The 21,561-nt window shown below is 42.1% G+C and overlaps 1 protein-coding gene across 2 annotated transcripts in view; it reads right to left on the bottom strand.

Annotated features, from left to right (window-relative positions):
- The window catches only part of GDA (guanine deaminase), a 700,191-nt gene that overhangs the window by 184,794 nt on the left and 493,836 nt on the right, over nucleotides 1–21,561 (bottom strand). For both annotated transcript variants that reach the window (XM_085633026.1, XM_085633025.1), the window contains exon 8: nucleotides 14,913–15,020. In XM_085633026.1, the coding sequence (XP_085489152.1) occupies nucleotides 14,913–15,020 (108 nt within the window). The remainder of the gene's footprint in view (nucleotides 1–14,912; nucleotides 15,021–21,561) is intronic.

Here is a 21,561-nt window from a genome sequence, read left to right as displayed (position 1 = left end):
TCCTCTAAAGATCTTACTCAGGATATGATTTCTTTATTGAGCAAAGGTCTAAGTTTCAATCCACGTGAATCAGGCAATATCTGTAAACTAAATTTAGACCTGTTCAAATTCATTAGAAGTCTTAAGTTAAAAAAATTCTTTGCTTGTAACTCTGTTGAGAATAAAAAAGTTTCAAACGTTCCCTGTGGTGATGTGTTTGGTGTTCCAACCATTCAAGACATGCAGGCTACTAAACGTTTACTTTCCATAACTGACGTAGAAGAATGACCCTCCTACACTATGTTACAACTATTGGAAGAACTCAATAGACACTGATATTACTATATCGAGTGGTCTTAAGAACAAATCAAAATGGATCCCTACCCTCCCAGGTGGCAATGTCATTGACACTTTCTACAAACGTGTTTTGGAAGATTTGAACATCTATGAATCCAAGAGAACTACGACTAGAAATAAATATCACGACAACCTTAGACAGGGTGAACGACTGGCTCTTAGAACATTGGCTAGCGACCATGACATTCTTATCAAAGAAGCAGCTATGGGTGGTAACGTTGTGATCATGAACCGTATTGATTACAACAACAAGATCATGTCCCAACTTAATGACAACACATGCTACGAACTTCTGACTTACAACCCGATGGGGCCCTTGACTATTCTGATTAATAAACATCTTTCAGAGTGGCACATGAAACAGAGATTCAAAAGGAGAGGTTACTCATCTCGGACTCTCAAACGAGCTGAAAATAGAATCTCCCAAGTGAAACGGGATGATACCTTATCACCCAAGAATAAAATATCCAATGGGAACCAGAAGGTTCGCATGATTGCGGACTTCAATGATCTCAGCCATATCCTTGGGAGAAGTCTCAATAAACATTGAGGTATTTTACAGAGAGACAGTTCCCTAATGAGCGTCATAACCAATCGCCCTTAAATCACCTTCAGACGGAGCAATACACTACGCACCAGATTAAGTCCCACTGTACCAAAATCTCACCGCATACAGTCATGGCTAACCCCACACACTATTGGTTTCCATAAATGTGGTTGCTGTGGTGTTTGCAAATGGGCCAAACACAAAACCCAAACTTTCCATGGCTACAACAACAGAACCTATGAGATCAGATCCAACATTGATTGCACCACCAGATTTGTTATCTACATCATCGAGTGCACGTGTGGTAAACAATATATAGGCAGCACCATTAGGGCACTGAAAGACAGAATTGGGGAACACGTCAGGGCACTACACCAACAAGTTGTGAGATATCCGGTAGCAATCCATGCAGCCATGTGCCGACACAGAGTTCACGCAAGGGCTTCCAATTCATTGGAATAGAAACTATTGACCCTAGTCCACAGGGTGGTAACAGAGAACTATGACTAAGAAGGACTGAGGCCACTTGGATTATGCGTCTCCAGACAGTGGAACATGGACTCAATTTTAAATCAGAGATGCAATACTTCCTGGGATAAAGATGTTTTAGATATCTGTATAATTCTATACAGACATTTGTCCTCATGTTGCCTGGTTTTTTGCTTTTTTTTTGTGCTTTTTTTTTTTGCTTCATTTGGCTTACGTAGGACACATTTCCACAATGATATGATGCATGGAACAGAAATACATGTGACTTATTAACTATATAAACAACGGTACATGATTGTACATGGGACATTAATTCCTCCTTTTGACTTCACTTTACTGACATTTACGCACTTCCTTCATGATATAATATATGGATTAACAGTGTGTGCAGCTTTTAATTCTACGGAACGACTGTCAACATTATACTTATGATAATACTTACTACATTTCCTCTTCTGTATGATACTATGTTTGGCGTCTTCCATACACCTATTTTGGGCGCATAAGATTAGATTTATAACATCATATGCTTTTCTCTTATGTATATGCAACCTATGTTTAGCGTCTATAGAACATGTTTAGGCATTAATGCCATTTACTGTTTGTTTTGCCTATTTTTCTCACCAATTGTCTTCCAACAGCATAAGGTTGATATTGTTTACTAGTTTTATACCCATGTGCTGATACTGAACTCTTCATAAGATAATGCTGATTTTTAACAATGTTGTTTTATCTTGTTCTCATCACTTCGATCACACTTTATGTCACTCATCTTCATCTTTTGGGCATATCGTTGGGTAGTTTTCCGGTTATTTTTATATTTTTTATCCTCAGCTCACTCTCCTTCCGATTTTTTTACTCGTCATTTCGCTGCGGGTTCTCCTATCTTCTCTTCACATTATTTACAGTTCCTATTCCATTCGTTCCACCTTCTTAAAAAATTATTTTTCCGCATTTCCCACCCCCTAACAGGCTACAGTCTTTTTTCAGCAACATACCTTATTTGAATAGACCTCCGTGTCATCACTTTTATTATTATATCAGCCTTTCCATGTGATTTTCGCTCTCAATATACTTCTATTTGACAAAACCCCTCCTAATTTCCTTGCAGTCGACTCAACTACACAAGAAGCTACCCTTTTCTTCTTACTTCCGGTTTACAAACCCACGGTCAAGTTGTTGCCGGTCCAGTGACTACATAATCACGTCCGGGTTTTCTCGCATTTAGCCACACACGCGATTGAACAGGTGCCGCAAGGACACGCGATCGTCTCTCTTCTCAAGTAAGTACAATGGAAGCCACACACTCTGGGCACTCCCCCCTGGCCTTTTGAGCTTTTATTTCGGTCCCACTTAGGGGTTATAGATTCTGGCTACTTTCCCTTACATGGGTCCCTTTTGTTTTGTTTCTTTTTATAGACAGGCATGGGGAACACACACCCGTGTTCGTCCCATTTGCTACCACTGCTCTGAACATACTTTTGACCGCATTTCGGTTGGATTTCCCCTACACGGAATTTTTTTAGTGATACGCTACATCGGACTATATGCGTTGGATCTCTGTAACCATTGGATGTTTCGGAAGTACCTTGGTCCTTTCACTGCTTTTATCAATACTCTTTTCAGGTACGAATTTGTGGAACTACTTTTCATCTCTTACTTGCGGCATTATTACTAGGAACTTCATGATTAAGGTGAGGCTGTGGCGCAGGGTACACTAATCTTGGTAGTTCTGACTTTCGTTCACATACCGCGTGTCAGGTGTATCAGTAATAGATACCCCCCCCTTTTTTTTCTCTTTTGCCCTCAGTCTAATTATTTTCAGACCCATCTCTCTAATTACAAGTGCTGACTGCAGGGTTGAAAATTTCACCGGCTTGCTGGTAAGGGACTCTTCAGTGCATCATTCTCCTTATCTTCCGCCCTTCATGTGGTATACTCAGTTGTCGGCACCTCACTCATCTTTCCTCTCTTTTTCTACAGAAATTACCACACTACCAAGACTTCGTGCAGGTACTTTCTCCTTTTGTGTCCTCCAGTACGCTTGCTCCATGAATTATTATAGTCTCCATTGTTACAGCTCTTTTACTTTCCATTGTAGACTTACTTTGCTGCCCTATAATCCTTCTTTGCAACTTTTTGTACCCAGCCGGGTTGGAATTATCACCGGTTTTGGGGTAAGAGTTTATTCTGGCCTCACTTTATTACTTTTGTACATGGGGGCTTTCTTTCAGGCGTGTTCCGATAACTTACTCTGGAACAGTTTCGGTTTTTTTCCCTCTATTTATTTTTTAGAGTACACTTCGCTCAAGCAACTTTCCTCAGGTACCTTGATTCCGGTTATTTATACATCTTTATCGATCCCTTGCCCTTTTTTCTCCTTTCTCTGCCTTTCCCGATGTTCACTCGACTTGTATGCATGAAACCCCTCCGTCAGCGCTTCTCAGTATCTGTCACTGGTTCTTATATGAATCTTCACTGTTTCACTTGTATCACACCACTTTTTATTCGTGTTTCACTTGCCATTATGTCCTGATATCATTCTAATTTAACGTTTACACTCTGTTCACTCGAATAGTCACTTGATGAATGCGTCGATGATAACACACTATGATGTATTGTCAACCATGTACACCTTTATATGGGTTGTGTTCTTTTGGGTTTCCACGAGTGTTGGGTTCCCTCTCTTGGATAATAGAGAGGATCTGCATTCATGATCAACAGTCACCCCGTGCTATGTGCTTACACCATATGTTTGTATCATTCCCAGCCCTGAAGAGTCGTGGGATTACTCTTCCCCGACGAAACACGTGTCGGCTGGTTGCGTTTCTCATAAGAATAAAGAATATCCAGTATCACTCAAGCACTCTGGACATATTACTTGTGTTTAACGATGCATCTATGCATTTTATTTTGTATGTGTGCACAGGATTACGTTGTACTATGGTGTGCCCCCCTGTCCCTAGGCACCCCATGTTCCTGCACGGCATGGACTTCACAGTCCATGCCATGCAGGAACGCACTTTGGTGCTCCTGTTTCACGGCCTTTCGCAGGCTCTCATGCAAGCCTTTTAAAGGCACCGGCATGAGACCACCAAAGCAGGACTGCCCGACCTGGAATCCGGCAGGTGGTCTCAGTACGGGTTTCCCATTGTGGCAGCTGGGCGATGGTGTGGCGGCCCGCTGCCACACCGCCAAACTCGTAATAAGGCTCTAAATATTTTGGTATAATAATTGGTCCTTATGTTCCAACTGATATTATCCTTAATTGCAAATGACCTTACCCATTTATGATTGTAAGATATGCTAAAATGTCTAATTTCTATAATATAGATTTTTTTTTAATTCCTCTTTTAATGATAACAAAATCCTTGATGTTTTCAGTTCTAATGTCATAATGTCATTATAAATTGGCCGATGCACTTAACAAAACATGGGTTGAAATTAGTCAGTTCTGCTGAAGGGTATAAGTCAGTTCTACGTAAAGGCACAGTATAATTGAATTCTAAGAGCATAGATTTATTGTGACTTAGTCTTGGAACAAAATATTTACATTGTACATTTGCTCCTTGCGTAGTTTTTCGCTTTATTTTGTGCATTGGGAGGAGGGCATCAGTGAAGTAATGTGTGCCAGGTTCACTCCTGGCCACAGTTGGTGATTTCTCTTATCCCCCAGGCAGGAAAGGCGTGCCAGTCTAGTCGTGGTGTCCCTCCAAAACCTACCTGGATGGATTCCACCTTAGGAGCGAACAATACCTGCCAGAGACATCGCAATTTGGTGGATTCCCTTCAAACTGTCTCTCAAATGAACAGACACAAAAAACCTATAAAAGCATTCCATAAGGCTCCATCATTTTGAAGCCAAGTTAGTGCAGAATATTTTCAAGACTGTTACAGCAAATATTAGAAGAGTTATGACGCATAAAATTGAGCAGAAAGCCAACAGTATAAAAATAGGCAACATTTCCTACTAGGATGTTGCTAAAGCAAATTCACACTAAAAAGTCTGCCTTTAAGAGGGGTGCAAAACGTTCAAGCATACCTGTTCGGTGTGTGAAGGTGGCCTGAGGCCTGCGAAACAAGGCTTTGTCTGTGCAAACTCAGCTTGTTATCTGACAATGGCCTTAATACTGAAGAAAATGGGCAAACTTCCTGGGATGAAGATGCACCTCGCTGTTTGAGACTGGAAACACTGTAAATATATTGTTTCACAATCTACATGAGAACGCAACCTAATGATTCGCTATGTAGTGTGCACAGAAAGTCATTGGAATTCTTATCTATAACAGTCCATATAGAAATAAGCTAAATATTACACCTAATATGAGTATGATAAATACATTCTTTAATACTGGAAACACAGACAGCATATTGTAATAACATCGATGAAATAAAGGCAACCAGCAAAAAGTGGCTGTAGGCCTTTGGCCATATATAAAAAGTGAGCAGATCCTACTGTGGTGGCAGCTTTAGTAACAATGCGTAAACATACAGCAGAAGAGCACTGTAGTGCAAGGCCCACTTCACTACAGAGGACTCTCCCTCATATTTGAACAGAACAAAGTGTATCTGTTAGGAAACTATTGTGGCAACTAATACTACAACACCCTTTCATAGAAAATAATAAAGGTAGAGATTTACAATAAAACCTTATAGGAAATAATGTTGAATTATATTGAATTATCTAAAATAATTAAACATATAAATAAATATGATTTAAATTAAATTTTTACAAAAATCAAAAAATAAAATGTATATATTATTTAAATATAAAATATTTAAACAAACGTTTTTGAATTTATAATGAATATAGCATTATGTTTTATTAAAATATATTTACATTACTTTTAATTAATTCTATAAATCACTTTAAATAATTATAATTAAGGCTTCCAGATTTCCGTTTTTTACAGATAAATACAGACAGAAAACAATGTGTCTGTATTAATTTGTAAAAGCTGAAAATACTGAAATTGTGCTTTTTGTGAAACTCTCCATGCTGTCTTTCATGAATTCCAGGCAAAAGCAAAGCAAATAGGCAGCTTGGGGAGTCAATAAACAGGATGAGATTTCCCTAAATATAGGCATATATTTGTAGTATAACGCTAATTTGTACCTGTGGGTGTAGTGCTTTGTTTTATGTGGCTGCTTAATTTGCTAAAAAGTCACTGGAATCCACGTATGAGTGCACGTCTAAGGGCCTGATTACGATGTGGGCTGAAACAGCTCTGACCCTCGGTCGGAGCCCTTCAGCTCGTAATCGGCTGGTTGGATTCCTTTCCGACCAACCCATTTTGATGGGGTTGGTCGGAAGGGAATCCAAATCGGATTTCAGAATAGCCTCCGACGGGCTCGGAGAGCCTGTCCGCCATTAGGAAAGCCTGCAGTAATCCCTTGGTCGAAGGATTACGATGGCAGATTCCCACTTCCTTTCTGTGCTGGCCTTTTTGGCACAGAAAGGAATTGGGATCTGTCTTTGGGGGCCCCAGCAGGGCCCCATGGGTGCAAGGCCGCCGAATGGAGCCCTAAGTAGCACCTATGGTGCCCCCCCTGTTGATCCCTGCACCCGGTGGCAGGCACCTCTGCTGTTTGCAATGAGAGCATGCATTCCATTCAGAATGCATGTCTCCCATTGTTAAGAATCGGATTGCGACCAAACAGGGTTTGATCGCATCCTACGTCCTGGGCTGGAACCAACGACAGGAAGTCGTTCGGTTCCAGTTCCCAACCCATGTCGGATGGACTCTGGTCCGTTTGACATCCGAATTGGCCCCTAAGAGTTAAATAAATGTGGAACTATACCTTTTTACTACTCAATTTATTCTCAAAACACAAAATAGATATGGATAAATACTAATAAGATGGTCAAAAAATAAATATGGATAAGCACAGACGGAAATGGTAAAAAAAAAAAAAACTATAAAACCGGGAGCCCTAATTATAATTGTTAATGCATAATATATATTTTTTTAATTTAGGTGGGAATTTATTTTTTCATTTGAATTGAGTTTTATGTAATTTAATATAGTTCAAGATTTATTTTCAAATTAAGTTAATAGTGTTGTAGCATTTTTTTTATTTTATTATGCATTCAAAATAAATATATAAAATTCATTTACATTAATATTTAAACTAAAATTATTAGATGTGCTTGTAACAATTGTTTTTGGAGTAGTATGCTTTTAAAGAAAAATCTTTTCCTTTTAAATGCGGACCGGTTCCTTTAAAAAAAGTTCACTTTATTCAAATGCAATCACAGACATAGTGGTCTGCTGACCCCAGCTAGCCAACAAACCTCTGAATGCATCCAATAGTAGTGAGTTGCAATTTGTGACCTACCTCATGAATATTGATGAGGAAGATCGGATTGTGAACCAACATTTTTTTTCTATTCACAAAAAGTTGGTGAGCAATTTGCAACTACTTTTTGCAAATGGAAATTTCGTACATAAGTGTGGTACGTAGAAAAAGAGAAAAATGCCCAAATGATGTTAATCGCCATAGAACATGATGTCATAATAAAGAATACACACAAAAATGTATGCATATTGAAATAATGTTGGGAACATGGCGGCCGTGAGGTAGTCTCGGTCGCGAGCTCTCGCACCCCGGTGGGGATGAAGCGTGTTATATGCTAAGTGTGCCTGTTTAGCGGGATTATCCAGTTGAATTCGCAAGTTTCCTGGGTTCCTGAAGACTTTGTTTTTTTTTCGTTCTTACCTTTCTTTGCAATTTTTGACGACCGACGGTTTGGCGAAAATCCTCGCCGGAACTGCAGAGGCACGTGGAGGAGCCTGGGTGGAGGCTGCGGCGCGGCTCAGCTGGAGCCGCGGCGGCAAGAATCGGCTTCCCGCGGGGAGGTGGCGGGGAGCTAGAGTATTTTCAGGCTACAAGTCCCGGCAGATTTGTTAAAATAATCTAGCAAAATCAGGACGATGCCGCGAGCTTTCCACACATGATTGCGGTAAGGAGAGGGCGGAAGGAACCACTAGAGGAGTGTTGCGTTCTCTAGGACAACTCTCTTCTGGGGCAGAAAAAGTATGCCGTGCAGTTAAAGGGAAAAAAGGGAGACAGAGCAACTTCACAAGATCTGAGAAAGAAATAAATAGATACATTTTACGGAGCAGAGGGGTTGGGGCAAGGAGGAACTTGATGTTTCTTCGTCTAAAGATTTACACATTAAAGGCCAGACAGGCCCTCTACCCAATCAGTCAGATCAATCTAAACAGGCAGATTTGTGTGTAAACCACCCGAAAGTGGTAAAATTGAGTAAAACTGTATCAGAGACTACTAGTCATCAGTCAAGTATAAAGAGACAGACTAGGAAGATATCGGAAAAAATAAAAGTAACTCCTTCACTCCGCTCTTATTTCAAAGTGAAAGCCCAGGCTCCATTAGCCACGGCAGAGACGTGTATACCACTCTCTGAGCCCCAGCAGGAGAATCTAAAAAAAAAAGGGGGGGATGGCTTCTGGTGTTAAGGAAGTTCTACCTAAACAGATCTTGCTAAAAAACAGATATGACCCTTTGCTCAGCATTGGTGAAAATATTACTTCCTCACCAGAAAATAACACCGATAACCTTAACCCTCTAACTGACTCTGAGCAACAGATAGCCCCAGTTGCTCTCTTACCGGCTAATAAGGAGATGAACTCGGCAGAGCTCGAAAACACAATGGCGGTAATGCTAACAGAGTTGAGAGAGAGTTTTGCGACATCTGAACTCAACCAGCAGAGAATCCAGGGGTATTGTGAGACCATGGAGGAAAAAATCAATAGCCTAGTGGACAGGGTAGGGGCGATGGAGTCGGTACAAAACGAGATCTAAAAAAAAGTGGACATGAATCAGGAAGAGATTCTGAAACTTAAGAAAAATGAAAGAGACCTCAGAGATAAGCTAGAATCTCTAGAAAACAATGCAAGAAGAAATAATATCAGAATTTTAAATGTCCCTGAGGGCAGTGAAGGAGGAGATATTAAGGCCTACGTAATTACTCTTTTAGAAGTTTATAATATGAATTTAGATCTCGACAAGGATTTTAGTGAACTTTAGAACATACTCACTAAAAGAAACTATGCTCGCAGCAGCTTTAAAAGTAGGAACATATAAGAAGGACGATTGGTCTTTCAGATGTCTCACGAGAAACCTTAGACAGGAAGTGGGAGCTAGGGAAATATATTCAAGATTTGACAGATATAGGAGCCACAGCAAATATACGTTTCCCCGCCCTGCTGGTCATGAGGAATAACAAAATGCATACCTTCAGGGACCCCGATGATGTGAAGACCTTTATTGATCAGATTAAGGCACAGTCTTTATAGTAGAACATAGTCAACCCACCAGGAGGTGAGAGAGCTCAAAGGAGGTGTCAAAATACCTCATGTTAACAGGGAGGGTTCCCCGGGGAGGGAGGGGTGGGTCACTTGTAAAAATGTAGAGAATCATATAAGACACACTGGGTGGGGGAGCAAGTGGAAGAAAAATTAAAAAAAAATGTGTTCTACAATGTTTGGTTCACTTGACTTGGTTTTCCTTTTGTCTTCTTTTAGCTGTTTTAGTTTGTACGGGTTACTATCAGTTTAGGAGAGGTTATCTCCTCATGCTATCCTTAAGATATAGCAGTATGGTATTTTTATATAATCTATGGCAGGTCTAGATAATACTAAACCTTTAAGAGTGTTATCATGGAATGTAAACGGCCTAAGAGTGACCCCCCGAGGAGAAAGAAGATAGTGGAATACTTGAAGCTGAGGGAGGTAGACGTCATTTTTATCCAAAAATCTCATTTGTTGAAGGAAGAATGGATTGATGTTCTTAAATTCCAAACATGGGTAGATCACTGCATATGTTCATCGCAAACAGTTACAGTCAAGGGGGTGGCTATAATATTTAAAAAAACAGCTCAATGTTCTATTGCCGAAGCTAGGGTCGACCCTCTAGGTAGGTGGGTGATTGTTAGGGCAAGAATTCAGGGCACCTGGTTAGTTTTTGTATCATACTAAGGCCCTAATTTGGATGACCCTCTGCCCTTACGTACATTAATGTTGCATTTACTTGAATTTAACAATACAGTTGTTATGGGGGGTGACTTTAATATAATTCTTGATACAGTTAAAGACACTACCTTAAAAAAGACTACGGCGGCAACCCGAAAAATTAGAACTGCCCTGAAATCCATAATGCAGGATCTTGGTTTGGTAGATATTTGGAGGCTTAAAGGTTTAAGTGGGGGGGGAGCGTTGGGGAATTTTACATTTCACAATAAAAAGCATGGGCATCCTGCCTCATTAGTGACTCTGTTAAGACGGTTGCCCATATACTGGAGCACTTATCAGACCATTCAGCTGTTCTTTTACAGCTCCATCTTCAGGGTAAATTTCCAGACCGACGCTGGACATTAAATCATTCTCTCCTTCTCGAAACTTCGATAATTGATAATGTGAAAAAACAAATAAAAGAGTTTTTCCTTTTTAACCTCGATACGGCCCCCGCAAACAAGGCTTGGGATATGTATAAAGCATATCTTAGAGGTATCCTAATTAGTCAAAATACTATGCAAAATAAAAACATGAAAAAGGAATTTACCTCTTTAGAAGACCTGATAAAAGTAATTCAAGGAAACCTGGCCCAAAACCTAGATGCTAATATTAAACTTTTACTAGAAGCAGATCTTGCCAAGGCCAAGACCAATTTAGCAGATTATTTGGAATTTAGGGTAAAAGAAAGATGGGAAGCGAGCAGGCTTGCCAATTATGAATTTGGGGAGGGTAGTGGTAAGCTTTTGGCTTGGAAGGCCAAAACAGACCGGACCAGAAATGACATCAAGGACCTGAAAAGCCAAATCACTGGTGATATTGTCATAGAAGACGGAGCTATCGTGCAGGAATTTGTTTGGTTTTTTCGGGATCTGTATACAGATGATATAGTTCAAAATAATGATAAGGCAGCTGCGTTCTTTAGAGACATAGACCCTCCGTTATTAAGTGATAAAAACAGAGAGGAACTATCGGCCCCTTTCACATTGGCAGAAGTCCATAGCTCAATTAAGAACTTGAAAAAGGATAAGGCTGCTGGCCCGACGCTATCCCAAATGAGCTGTATGCCTTGCTGAGGGAAGAATTAGCCCCAATACTGCTCAATCTTTTTAATTCAGCTTACATTTTATAGCAGGAGACCCCCCTTCCTGGGATATAGCAACTATAATCATTCTCCTCAAACCCAACAAAAACCCTAGAATATGTGAATCATATAGGCCGATATAATTGCTTGACAGCGATTACAAAATATACACACGGATTTTGACTAAAAGGTTGGAGCGGATGGTCGGCACAATCATTCATAATGATCAGAAGGGCTTTATGAAGGGGAGGCACCTGGAGGATCTGACTCATGAGCTAATTGGTGCAATAGATCTAGCCACAGAATATGAAAGACCCTTGACTGTAATCACTTGTGATGCTGCGAAAGCCTTTGACAGGGTAAATTGGCCCTTTCTCTATGAAGTGATTCAACGTTTTAACATGGGGGAAGTGTTTGGGTCAGCAATTAAGGCCCTGTACAAAAACCCTAAGGCCAGGATATTAGTAAATGGAACTCTTTCTGAACAAGTGCAAATCAGAAGAGGATCAAGACAGGGCTGTCCACTTTCCCCACTATTAGTCAACCTTTAAATTGAGCCACTGGCTATTAAGTTAAGAGCATGTAAAAACATCAATCCATTTTCTTGCAATGAATGGGAAAAGAAAATAGGACTTTACGCTGACGACTTAATGATTTTCACAACCCACCTTGACCCAGTAATATCTGCTATTTGGGAAAACCTAAACAACTTCGGTAAAATATTTGGATATGCCATTAATCCCTCAAAAACAGAGATTATGCTGTGGAATACAAGTTCCCATAGTGAACTCATCAAAAAGAAGATCAGGTATTTAGGGATTGAAGTGGTTCAAAACTTAGATATATTAGCAAAAGTGAACTTTGATCTGGTCACTTAAAAAATTAAGAAGCAATTACAGCAGTGGGACTCTTTGCCTTTATCTTTGCTGGGCAAGTCAAACCTGTTACAAATGTCTATCTTACCCAAATATACATTTATATTTAACACAATTCCACTGGAATTCAAGAAGGAATGGATCAAAAAAAGACAAGGGGCTTTTTCCAGTTTTATCTGGGGAAAAAAAGACCCAGAATTGCATGGAAGAAATGTAGGGAAAAGAAAGAAAAAGGGTGCATAGCGAGCCCAGACCTTTTACAATATCAGAGAGCCTTCCGTTTGAAATTTTTTAGGTAGCTGTTAAGACTCTACTAATATCGCCCCCCTGTTTCGTGCTTTGACGTACAGTCCACCAGACTTGTCCAGCTACTATCTTTATAAGTTTGGAGATCCCAAATTTAAAAATAAAATAAGATTAAAGACTCTTCAATGGGCCTGCAAATTGTGGTACCAAATTAGGAGGATGCTACAGATTCCATACTACAGCCATCATGCGCCAATATGGATATCTCTGGGAACTCCAGCTTGTTTGCAAGACTCTTTAGCAATTCCGATAAGGGAAAAGGGAATATGTAGATGGGGCCAGTTGCTGGATGGCACTGAGCTAAAATCTTGGCAAGCCTTTCAGGAGATCACAGAAGGTTCTGTCTCCCATTTCAAGAATTGTCAGTTATTAAGCTGGGCGAAGACTCTGAAACAGGGGGGGAATCAAAACGAACTCTATGAGGCAAAAATAGCCTTGCTTCCTGGGATACAGAAAGAGGTCTCGATTTGGTACTGGCTGTTGGTTCAATCCTTAGAAGACCCTAGTTCATGGTATACGGAGACCTGGAGGAGGGAACTGCCAGAGTATGAACTAGAAGCATTATGGCAAGTATCTACATCTCTTTTGTGGTATTGTGTGAAATCCACACCCTTAAAGAAAATCACCTTTTTACTATTCACAAGGCCTACTGGACGCCTCGAAGACTGGCAAAGATGGTCTTGCAAATGGTGAGGAAGTGCCAAAAGTGAGCAGAAACAAACTCAGATGAAACGCACATGTTCCGGTGGTGTCCCTCCATCCAATCATTCTGGCAGAAAGTGGGCAAAATGTTGTCAGATATGGCGATCCAAGAAGTGAAGGTGAGCCTTGCACTGGTAATATTTGGGGTGATACCGGAAGAAGACTCTATAGGTAATATATCTAAACCTTTTAAGGCTCTTATCTTTATTTTATTCTTACTAGCACGTAGGGAGCTATGCATGAAGTGGATCTTACCAATAGCACCATTAGAACATGAATGGGTAAATTCGATTCACAGAATAGCTAAAATGGACAGGGCAATGCATTCCAATAAGAGAACGAAGTGTTGGAGCATCTGGGACAACTGGGTGCAGAATGCACGCTCCCCGTAGTAGATAAACTTCTTTCTCATTCTTCTACTGCATGGGTCTCACCTTCTCTCTTTACAAACTACTTCACTCTTTCCTGATTGGTTTGGGCATTCTGTTATATTATATACATACATACACAATTTTTATTTGAATCACTGGTTACCATTAATCCAATGATTAAGTATCAGTAAGAACAGGCTGTTCTTGACAGTCTAGAAGTTTTACCAAGAAGGATTGGTAGACCTGGAAAGAGAATCTAAGTAAGAACCTGTAATCTTGGAGAAAAGAGTAAGTCGACTTCGCAGAGAGGGATCCTGTGATGGTCTCCATCCCCTCCCTAGTGGAGTGTTCGGGTATCACCTCGTTTGGATGGCAAAAGACTAAGTCGGAAATCTCTTTTATCTCCAATTACATACTGAGGGGGAAAAAAAAATGTATGCATATCAAATTAGAAGCAAATTAGAGCAGATAGAATAAGTGCTGCCCATGGTGCACACACATGTTTTTAACTTTCTGGCTGACAGGTTGGCCAGAAGATGTTGACAAGGCGTTACCAGTTAGTGAAGGTTGCACAGGACGCAGCTCTGATCTTTCTGGCATCACCTACTACCCTGCACTATTTGCATTTCACAATAAAGCGTGGGGCACTGACTCTGCAGTACATATGTCTGCTCTAGGAATTTCAGGCTAATATTTTACTGCACCATGTACTGTCCAATGCTTATTTCACTGTTTAGCCTTTAAAATGTTGTTAAACCAATTTCATTAAAACCCCAATTTAAGACCGCCAGCACTCTTTGCCAACCCTACTGTTGAGTTTCTTCTGGCATCCTAAATCAATGTTACGATCCCTTGTTTACGTCATCAATTTAATAGCTTTCTTAGTAGTGGCAAATTTAGTAGGCACTAGCATATGGCACTGTAGATACATCAATTCAAACGTAAACATATTCACTACTGACACTGACAATGCAGTACTAGAGTAAAGAGTTTGTACCAAACCGGCAAACAGACTATCTGTATATTGGTACTCTAATGTAACTACAAACATTTTTCAGTGAATGGACTTAATGCATGCAAATTTCTCATGATAGATTGCTCATCCAATCTTCACAAATTGACTCATTTAATTATGTTTCACAGTGTTATCATTAGGATTGCACGTACCTGGATAAGGATATCCCAAGCAGCCGCCATATTGCTGAGTTCGGACATTAACTCTTCTGTGCAGGAAAGTGCAAAACGTGGAGTAATGATTGGCTTCACCCTAGGATACTGTAAAAAGTTTACTACAAATTAACAATATATAATCATCACACAGTAAATCCACATTACAAAGTATTTTTTGGGTCAACTCCTACTTGTACTTTTTGATAGACATCAAAAGTAGACCATGTAGAATTGATGTTATGAGCATTCCCCTCATCAGTGCATACCCGAATAACATGCGTTAGTGCCCCATCACTTTTAATGTTTTGGGATACACCAGGCACACAATTAGTATGACTGCTTTTTTAACTTGAGAAAAGGTTTTTCTATCTAAATTTGGGCTTATTTTGAAAATAGGTGTGAAATAATAATGCTGTTTATAATATGCAAGAACATTGGTACACTTCACATCTAGATGGCAATCCTGCTAGGTGAGTGTAGCCTCATAGACAATTTTGCACTCCAATGTCTAGAGTGTACTGCTTAAGACACAGGCACAACCTCCCTGATTTGGGCAGGGTTACAGATGGCACATGCAAGAAGGATGCTCTCGATTAATTTAGACTGCCTGGTATACTATGCATGACCCCTTAAGCTAACAACCAAAGCCACCACACATTAAACATTGCCTACAACTCGGGGGGAGAATTTCAATTTAATCAAAGTTAAATATTATAACTTATGGTTAATGTTTACCAGAAAGGAATTTGAGGATTACATAGAATTAGGATACTGCCAGTGGCATGACCCGAATATGTGACCTCTAGTTTTAAGTATTAAAATTGTTGATCAACTGATAACCTTTAACACAAAATGTTTTCTAAATTTTGGATAAACAAAAGAAGTAAAGCAAAAAACTGGATAAAATACAATTAATGAATAGGGCACCTTTTGGGGTATTGTATAATATTTTAATCCCCTTTATAAATTTAGGGGTGAGTATTAGGTAAAAATTGCTAGACTACACAATCAAAGGCTTTTTAGCATCTAATGGAATTGCAGTTAAAGCAACACCATAAGAAGAAGCTCCGTAGATTATATTGAAAATGGTTCTAGCATTATCACGAGATTCTAGCAACCTCGCTAATAATATTTTATCTGCATGTCAGATACTCTGGCTTTAGTGACTGCAATCCTTTATTGCTATCTTTTTCTTTTCTTTCGCCTAAACCACGCTCTAACCATGTGGTGTACCGAGATTTGGTCACAGATGATGGCAGGCAGAGGCTGAAGTGGAAACGTTCCAACCCTTCATCTCCCCTTAGGAACCTCATGGCTACTAACTACAGTGACTTTAATAGTTGTTTGACATCAACTAACAGCCTTGGTCTTTTGGTCCTAGCTTTCTTTAAATGAATCTGTGATTCTGTTAGTGATTCACTAGAAGTTGATTCCGGTTCTATCACTGCCAAAAGGAACAGGTGGTTTCATAAATCACTCTCACAGACTACCAGGATAAAAGAGGCAAGTTCTCAATAGGTCTCAGAGAAATAAGGAAGAAGTAGAATTGTGCACGAGCCAGTATCAAGAGACCGTTAGATTGAGGAAAATGAATTAGAGGATAAAGCCTGGCACAATGTCCTTGCCTCTAGTTCTAACAAGAACACTTGTCTTTTTTGGATAATGATAAATCCATTTTTTTGTCCTAATTCAAACTCCTTCCTGGACCTGGTTATTTTACCAGATACCTGGGTCAAACATGTTAATGCTACATATGGTGTGGTCTGGGCATCTGACCCCGATTCTAGTATTTTTAAAGATTTGCAGATAAGGACAAGCATGATATTTTCTTATTTGGAGATGAGGGACGCCATTATTAGCAATCCTACTGGGAAAGCCGCAGGCCAACCGTTGTTCCCATGGATCTCTTGAAGAGCAACATAGAGATATGGGCTCAGATTGTGACCAAGGCTCTTCATGTTGCCAGTACGTTTTCCATTCCACCAACTTGGTCCCAATTAATAATTGTCTCTGTTTTAAGAAAGGAACAGTGATGAGCCGCTGTTACTGCCCAATCTTTCTGAGTGATTCATAGCATAAATAGCTGGCAGAGTTATCATAGAAAAGATTTTGAGTTGGGCAGAGAACAAATATACTCAGACTTCCAATATGGGTTTTTTCCAACTCAACATCACATAAGCTAGTTACAAGCATACTGATCTGTGATACATACACATGTTTAGTAATCCCATCAGCGTCTCTGCGCATGTATGACAATGTAGCCAGTCCGACAAGGGTAACTGGTCCAAAGTATGAATACGTAAACAAACGTAACTTTAGCTCATAACAGTTGCTTTTTCAGGCATAGATATTTAAAATCAGTACATTTGTCTTCCCTTCGAGTGATCCTCCCACATGTATTCACACTCCTGCACAGAGGGATAGTACTATGTGTATGCTGGATGACATCACCCCACGATGTAGTGCCATCATTCGTTTAGGGCACAGATTCGGGAGGCAGAAACAGGGAAAATCGCCAGGCTCTTTGAATCCAGTGTCAACCAGTAACTGGGCTCTGTTTCTCCTGAATTAGGGAGATCCTCTTTAACCCTTACAAGTCATAGAGCAAAGTGTCTAAGTTTGGGTCTTCGGGGACCCTGCGCAGCCCCCGAGTCTCCTGCCGCCGGAGCACCATAGACTCAGCTTTATCCCAATGAAGTGTAGCTGCACACCAGTGCTTTAACCCAGGTAACTTGTTGGCCTTTCAATGTGTAGCAATGGACCTGCGGACTATAAGCAATGCCAGGTCTATGAAATGGTTTGCAGTACTCCCTGCTTGCTTGAACAGACCTAGGACTTCACTCTCCATGGTGCATATAGCTTCTCGCCCTGTGATGTCAGTCAGTGCGCCTATGACCTCCCTCCATAGTGTCGCAGCCATTGGGAATTACCAGAACATATGAGCAATTTCAGCCTCTGGTGCCTGACACCGGGGACAATACGAGCCAGACCCAAATACCCTATGCAGTCTTACTGGGGTGAGATAGTCCCTATGTAACATGTTATGTTGAATGTATGAGAACTTGGCATTTCGAGAAAGTTTACGCAGATATATCAATATCCTATTCCATTCTGTTTTTCTAAATTTTCGGCCTATGTCTCATTCCCAGCTACTCCTGGCCAGTAGCAAGGGGTCCTGGGGTGTATATGCCAGGGCTCACGTGAACCAGGTGGTCAGTCGGTGACCTCTGCCTATAGTGTGAATTGTATGAACCAGTGGGTGCTGCTCCGGCTCCGTTTCACCTATCTGTCAGTGTTGTTTCATTTGAGCTAACAGTCAGCCATAAGCTAAGAAAGGACCTGCCGCAATTCACAATCAGACTGTAATTGCTTGAATGGTATGAGCACACCATTATGGAACACGGTGCCTAGGGTACCCATGCCAGCAGCTTACCTTAGCGTCAATCCCTCCTTCCCGACTAGGTCCTGGAAAAGCCCAATGGAGCTGATGCAAATCTTGGGTGAGTATTGTGTTAGGGTCAGCATTAGCATGGTGATAGGGGTTATCAGTATTGCGCTGCTCACTAGCCATGCCAATAGGCAGCCTGAAATGTCCCCTTCCACATGCATTTTTGCCGGATAGGTCCTAACTCTATACATTGCAGTTGCTCTATCAGTTGGGCATGGCGTTCCGTGGCTGTCGCAGGAGCCTGTCATCAATGGAATCTGCACACGCTGCCACTTCCAGGGCTCTTAAAGATGTCTGGACCATGTCTCTATGAAGGCCTGCCCTTGCGCCCACAACCACGGAAGTCGACCTTTCGGCAAGGCCTCCTGATACAGCTCAAGCATCTTAGGAGCAAGATGGTCCTCATAGGCTTTATAAAGCTCGACTGGCAGCCCATCTAATCCCGGAGTCTTGCTCGCGGAAGACCCTCGGATGGCTCCCCTGATCTCTTGCACTGTGACAGGTGTGCTGAGTTCCTCCCTCTCTAGGGGATCGACAACTGGCAATGTAACTCTGTTGAGAAAGTCTTGGATTTGGGCATGGTGATCTACAGGGGGGATTACAGAGGTTTTGGTGATGAGTAGTAAATGCCCCGTGTATGTCCTCTTTACTAGTTACCAGGCGGGTTGAAGTCTGTATGCGCTGCCACTTCCAGGGCTCCTAAAGATGTCTGAACCACATCTCTGAAGGCCTACCCTTGCGCCTACAGCCGCATGGATGCACTGCCCTCATAGGACCACTTTCAGTGCTTCCCATTCCACTGGTCTGGAGGTACCTGTGCGCCAGTTCTCTGTCAGGTAGTGGGAGATTGCCTCACTGGTCACATCTCCAAATATCAGTTCCTCCAGCATTGTCGGCTGCAATTGCCATGTGGGGACCGGTGGACGCGGTGCACCCCATTCAAGATGCAATTGGAGAGGGTTGTGATCTGAGAATGTTTTCCCTAAATATTAGGGATCAATTGCCTGTAGTTGGGTGGCCGGATGACAGCGTATTCGGTCTAGGCGCACATGAAAATCATTGGGGGTTGAGTAGTAGGAGTATCTGGATTCAGGGCGCGCAAGCCATCTAGCAGGGACCAGTTTGTGAACCATTGAGAGAGGCAGGCCGCAGTTGTTACTACGGGAGAGGTCAGCAAAGGAGCATATGAGCGATGTAATTGTGGATTTAAAATCTCCCTCAATAATCTGAGGGATATGCACCCTTCTGGTAAGGATGACAGTAAGGGGGGCAAAAAGGATTGATGTGCTGCATTCATTGCATAGATACTGCCTAATAGAAGGGGCCTGCCTTCTAGCTGTCCCTCCAGCAGGACATATCGCCCTTCAGGGTCAATTTCCGTGGCTAAGCATTGACAGGGAAACAAAGGCTTAACCCATATAAGAGCTACCCATTCCAGTGTGTCTCCGAAGAGGCAGGCAGGCACTCATCTGCAATCAATCACAGGGTCAGTTAGGACATTTCACAACCAATACACTGTGTGTCATACCTGCAGTCCCCTCATACCAAAGTATCTGCAGTCTGTGGAGTAACATCGGGTAGGATGACTGATTTGGCACAGCAAATTGAGGCACTCATGCCTGTCTCAGAAAGTGTGTACTTGGAGCCTGAGGCGGTGGGGATCACAAGGTGGTTGCAATTGACAGCACCTGGATTTGTTCTTCTCGGCCTGTGCCAGGGTGGGGGCGCTATTGACTCTGGGCTCTCCATTTCCACAGTTTCAGCTTTTACTCCACCGCTGGGTTCCGTCCGGTCGAGATCGTGGCGTTGTTGGAGCTGAGGACTCATATCGGCGCTGCTCCACCCACTTCCCAGGCGTCCGCCAACTCAGTGAAGAATTAGCTGGACCTGTTTACCCTGACCTTCAACTCTGCTACGAATAGTAGTAGCGAGTAGGCCTGCTTGTCTCAAGCGTGTCTTCACTCCCATTAAGGAGGCTCTGCAGGGCTGCACAGCCAGAGTGTAATCTGGAAACAGGAATATATGTGTGTTGTCATACAGTATTGGCTTCGCAGCTCAACCTGCACATATCTCTGTAGTTCATTATCCTGGTCACCACCACACGGTCGACGCGTTCCACAAGATAATAGGCTGATAGTTTCCCGGGTGCCACTGCTTGCGCCAACTATGTCTCGAAGAATAGTATCGGGTCGGAGCCCTCCGCCCCCTTGGTGAAGCCCACAATTCTTAGAATGTTGCAGCAGAACCGCACCTCAGAATCCTCTGCTCTGTTCCTCGATCTAATGGACCTTGGCCTTGAGGGACCACAGCTGCCCTTCTAGGTTGGACACTGTGGGCCAAATCTCATTCAGCCTGCCCTCTGCTTGCATGAAGTGGGCAGTAACTTTTATTTGATCATCATGCAATAGTCACAATTCCATTGACACTGTGTCAACCCTATTTTGTAGATTCTGCCTGGTGTCACCTATAGCAACGATAATTTTGTCTAGCTTAGCGTCCGCTGGGGCTGTGGGTGATTTCTCCAGTGCCATCAGCTACTCAGTCCTTTCAGTGGGCCCGACCTCTGGGCGCCCTAACGGCTGGGAGTACCCCTCCCTGTCGTCCCATTGCTGGAGGTGATGTGCCAACTAGCACTCAAGTAGTAGCAGTGATGTTGGACTAACAGACTCCTGGAGGGGGGGAGCGTGTTAGTTCAATGGGTGTCTGGTACCTTTGGCCTCGCTGTGCTCCGGCCTCCACCACAAGGCCCAACGCCAGGGCTAAACGTGCAGTCCCAGCGATGATAATTTTGCTTCACCAGTGCTCCTCAATGGATGTCCTTGGTATGACAAAATAATGTCCTGCAAGACCGGGGCTCACAGGGACACAAAGTGATGCACAGAGGAAAGCAGGAGGCAGGTGGCCATTGCCTGGTATTTCAACTGGAGCTTCCAGTCTGCTGCAGTTCATCCGTGATGTTGAGATTTGCCTCACCGCGCAAGGTTGGCTGAGGCAAGGGGGTGGCACAAGTAATCCTGGTTCTGCACTGGTCCGCACAGAGGCAGCCAGCAGGGTGGGAAAGAAAGCAGAAGATAGGTGCTGGGCAACGATGTCAGACTTTAGCGAGGAGAAAGGACGTAGGTATTCCCCATAGCACTGTATCAAATTCACTTGATAAGAGTCACACCCGTACCCTCTGCAACAGTTCTCGATTGGGCT

This window comes from Triturus cristatus, chromosome 2_1, assembly GCF_964204655.1.
Source record: "Triturus cristatus chromosome 2_1, aTriCri1.1, whole genome shotgun sequence".
NCBI lineage: Eukaryota > Metazoa > Chordata > Amphibia > Caudata > Salamandridae > Triturus > Triturus cristatus.
Note: the sequence above shows the minus strand (reverse complement) of the source record. Positions and strands in the feature narration are given on the sequence as shown.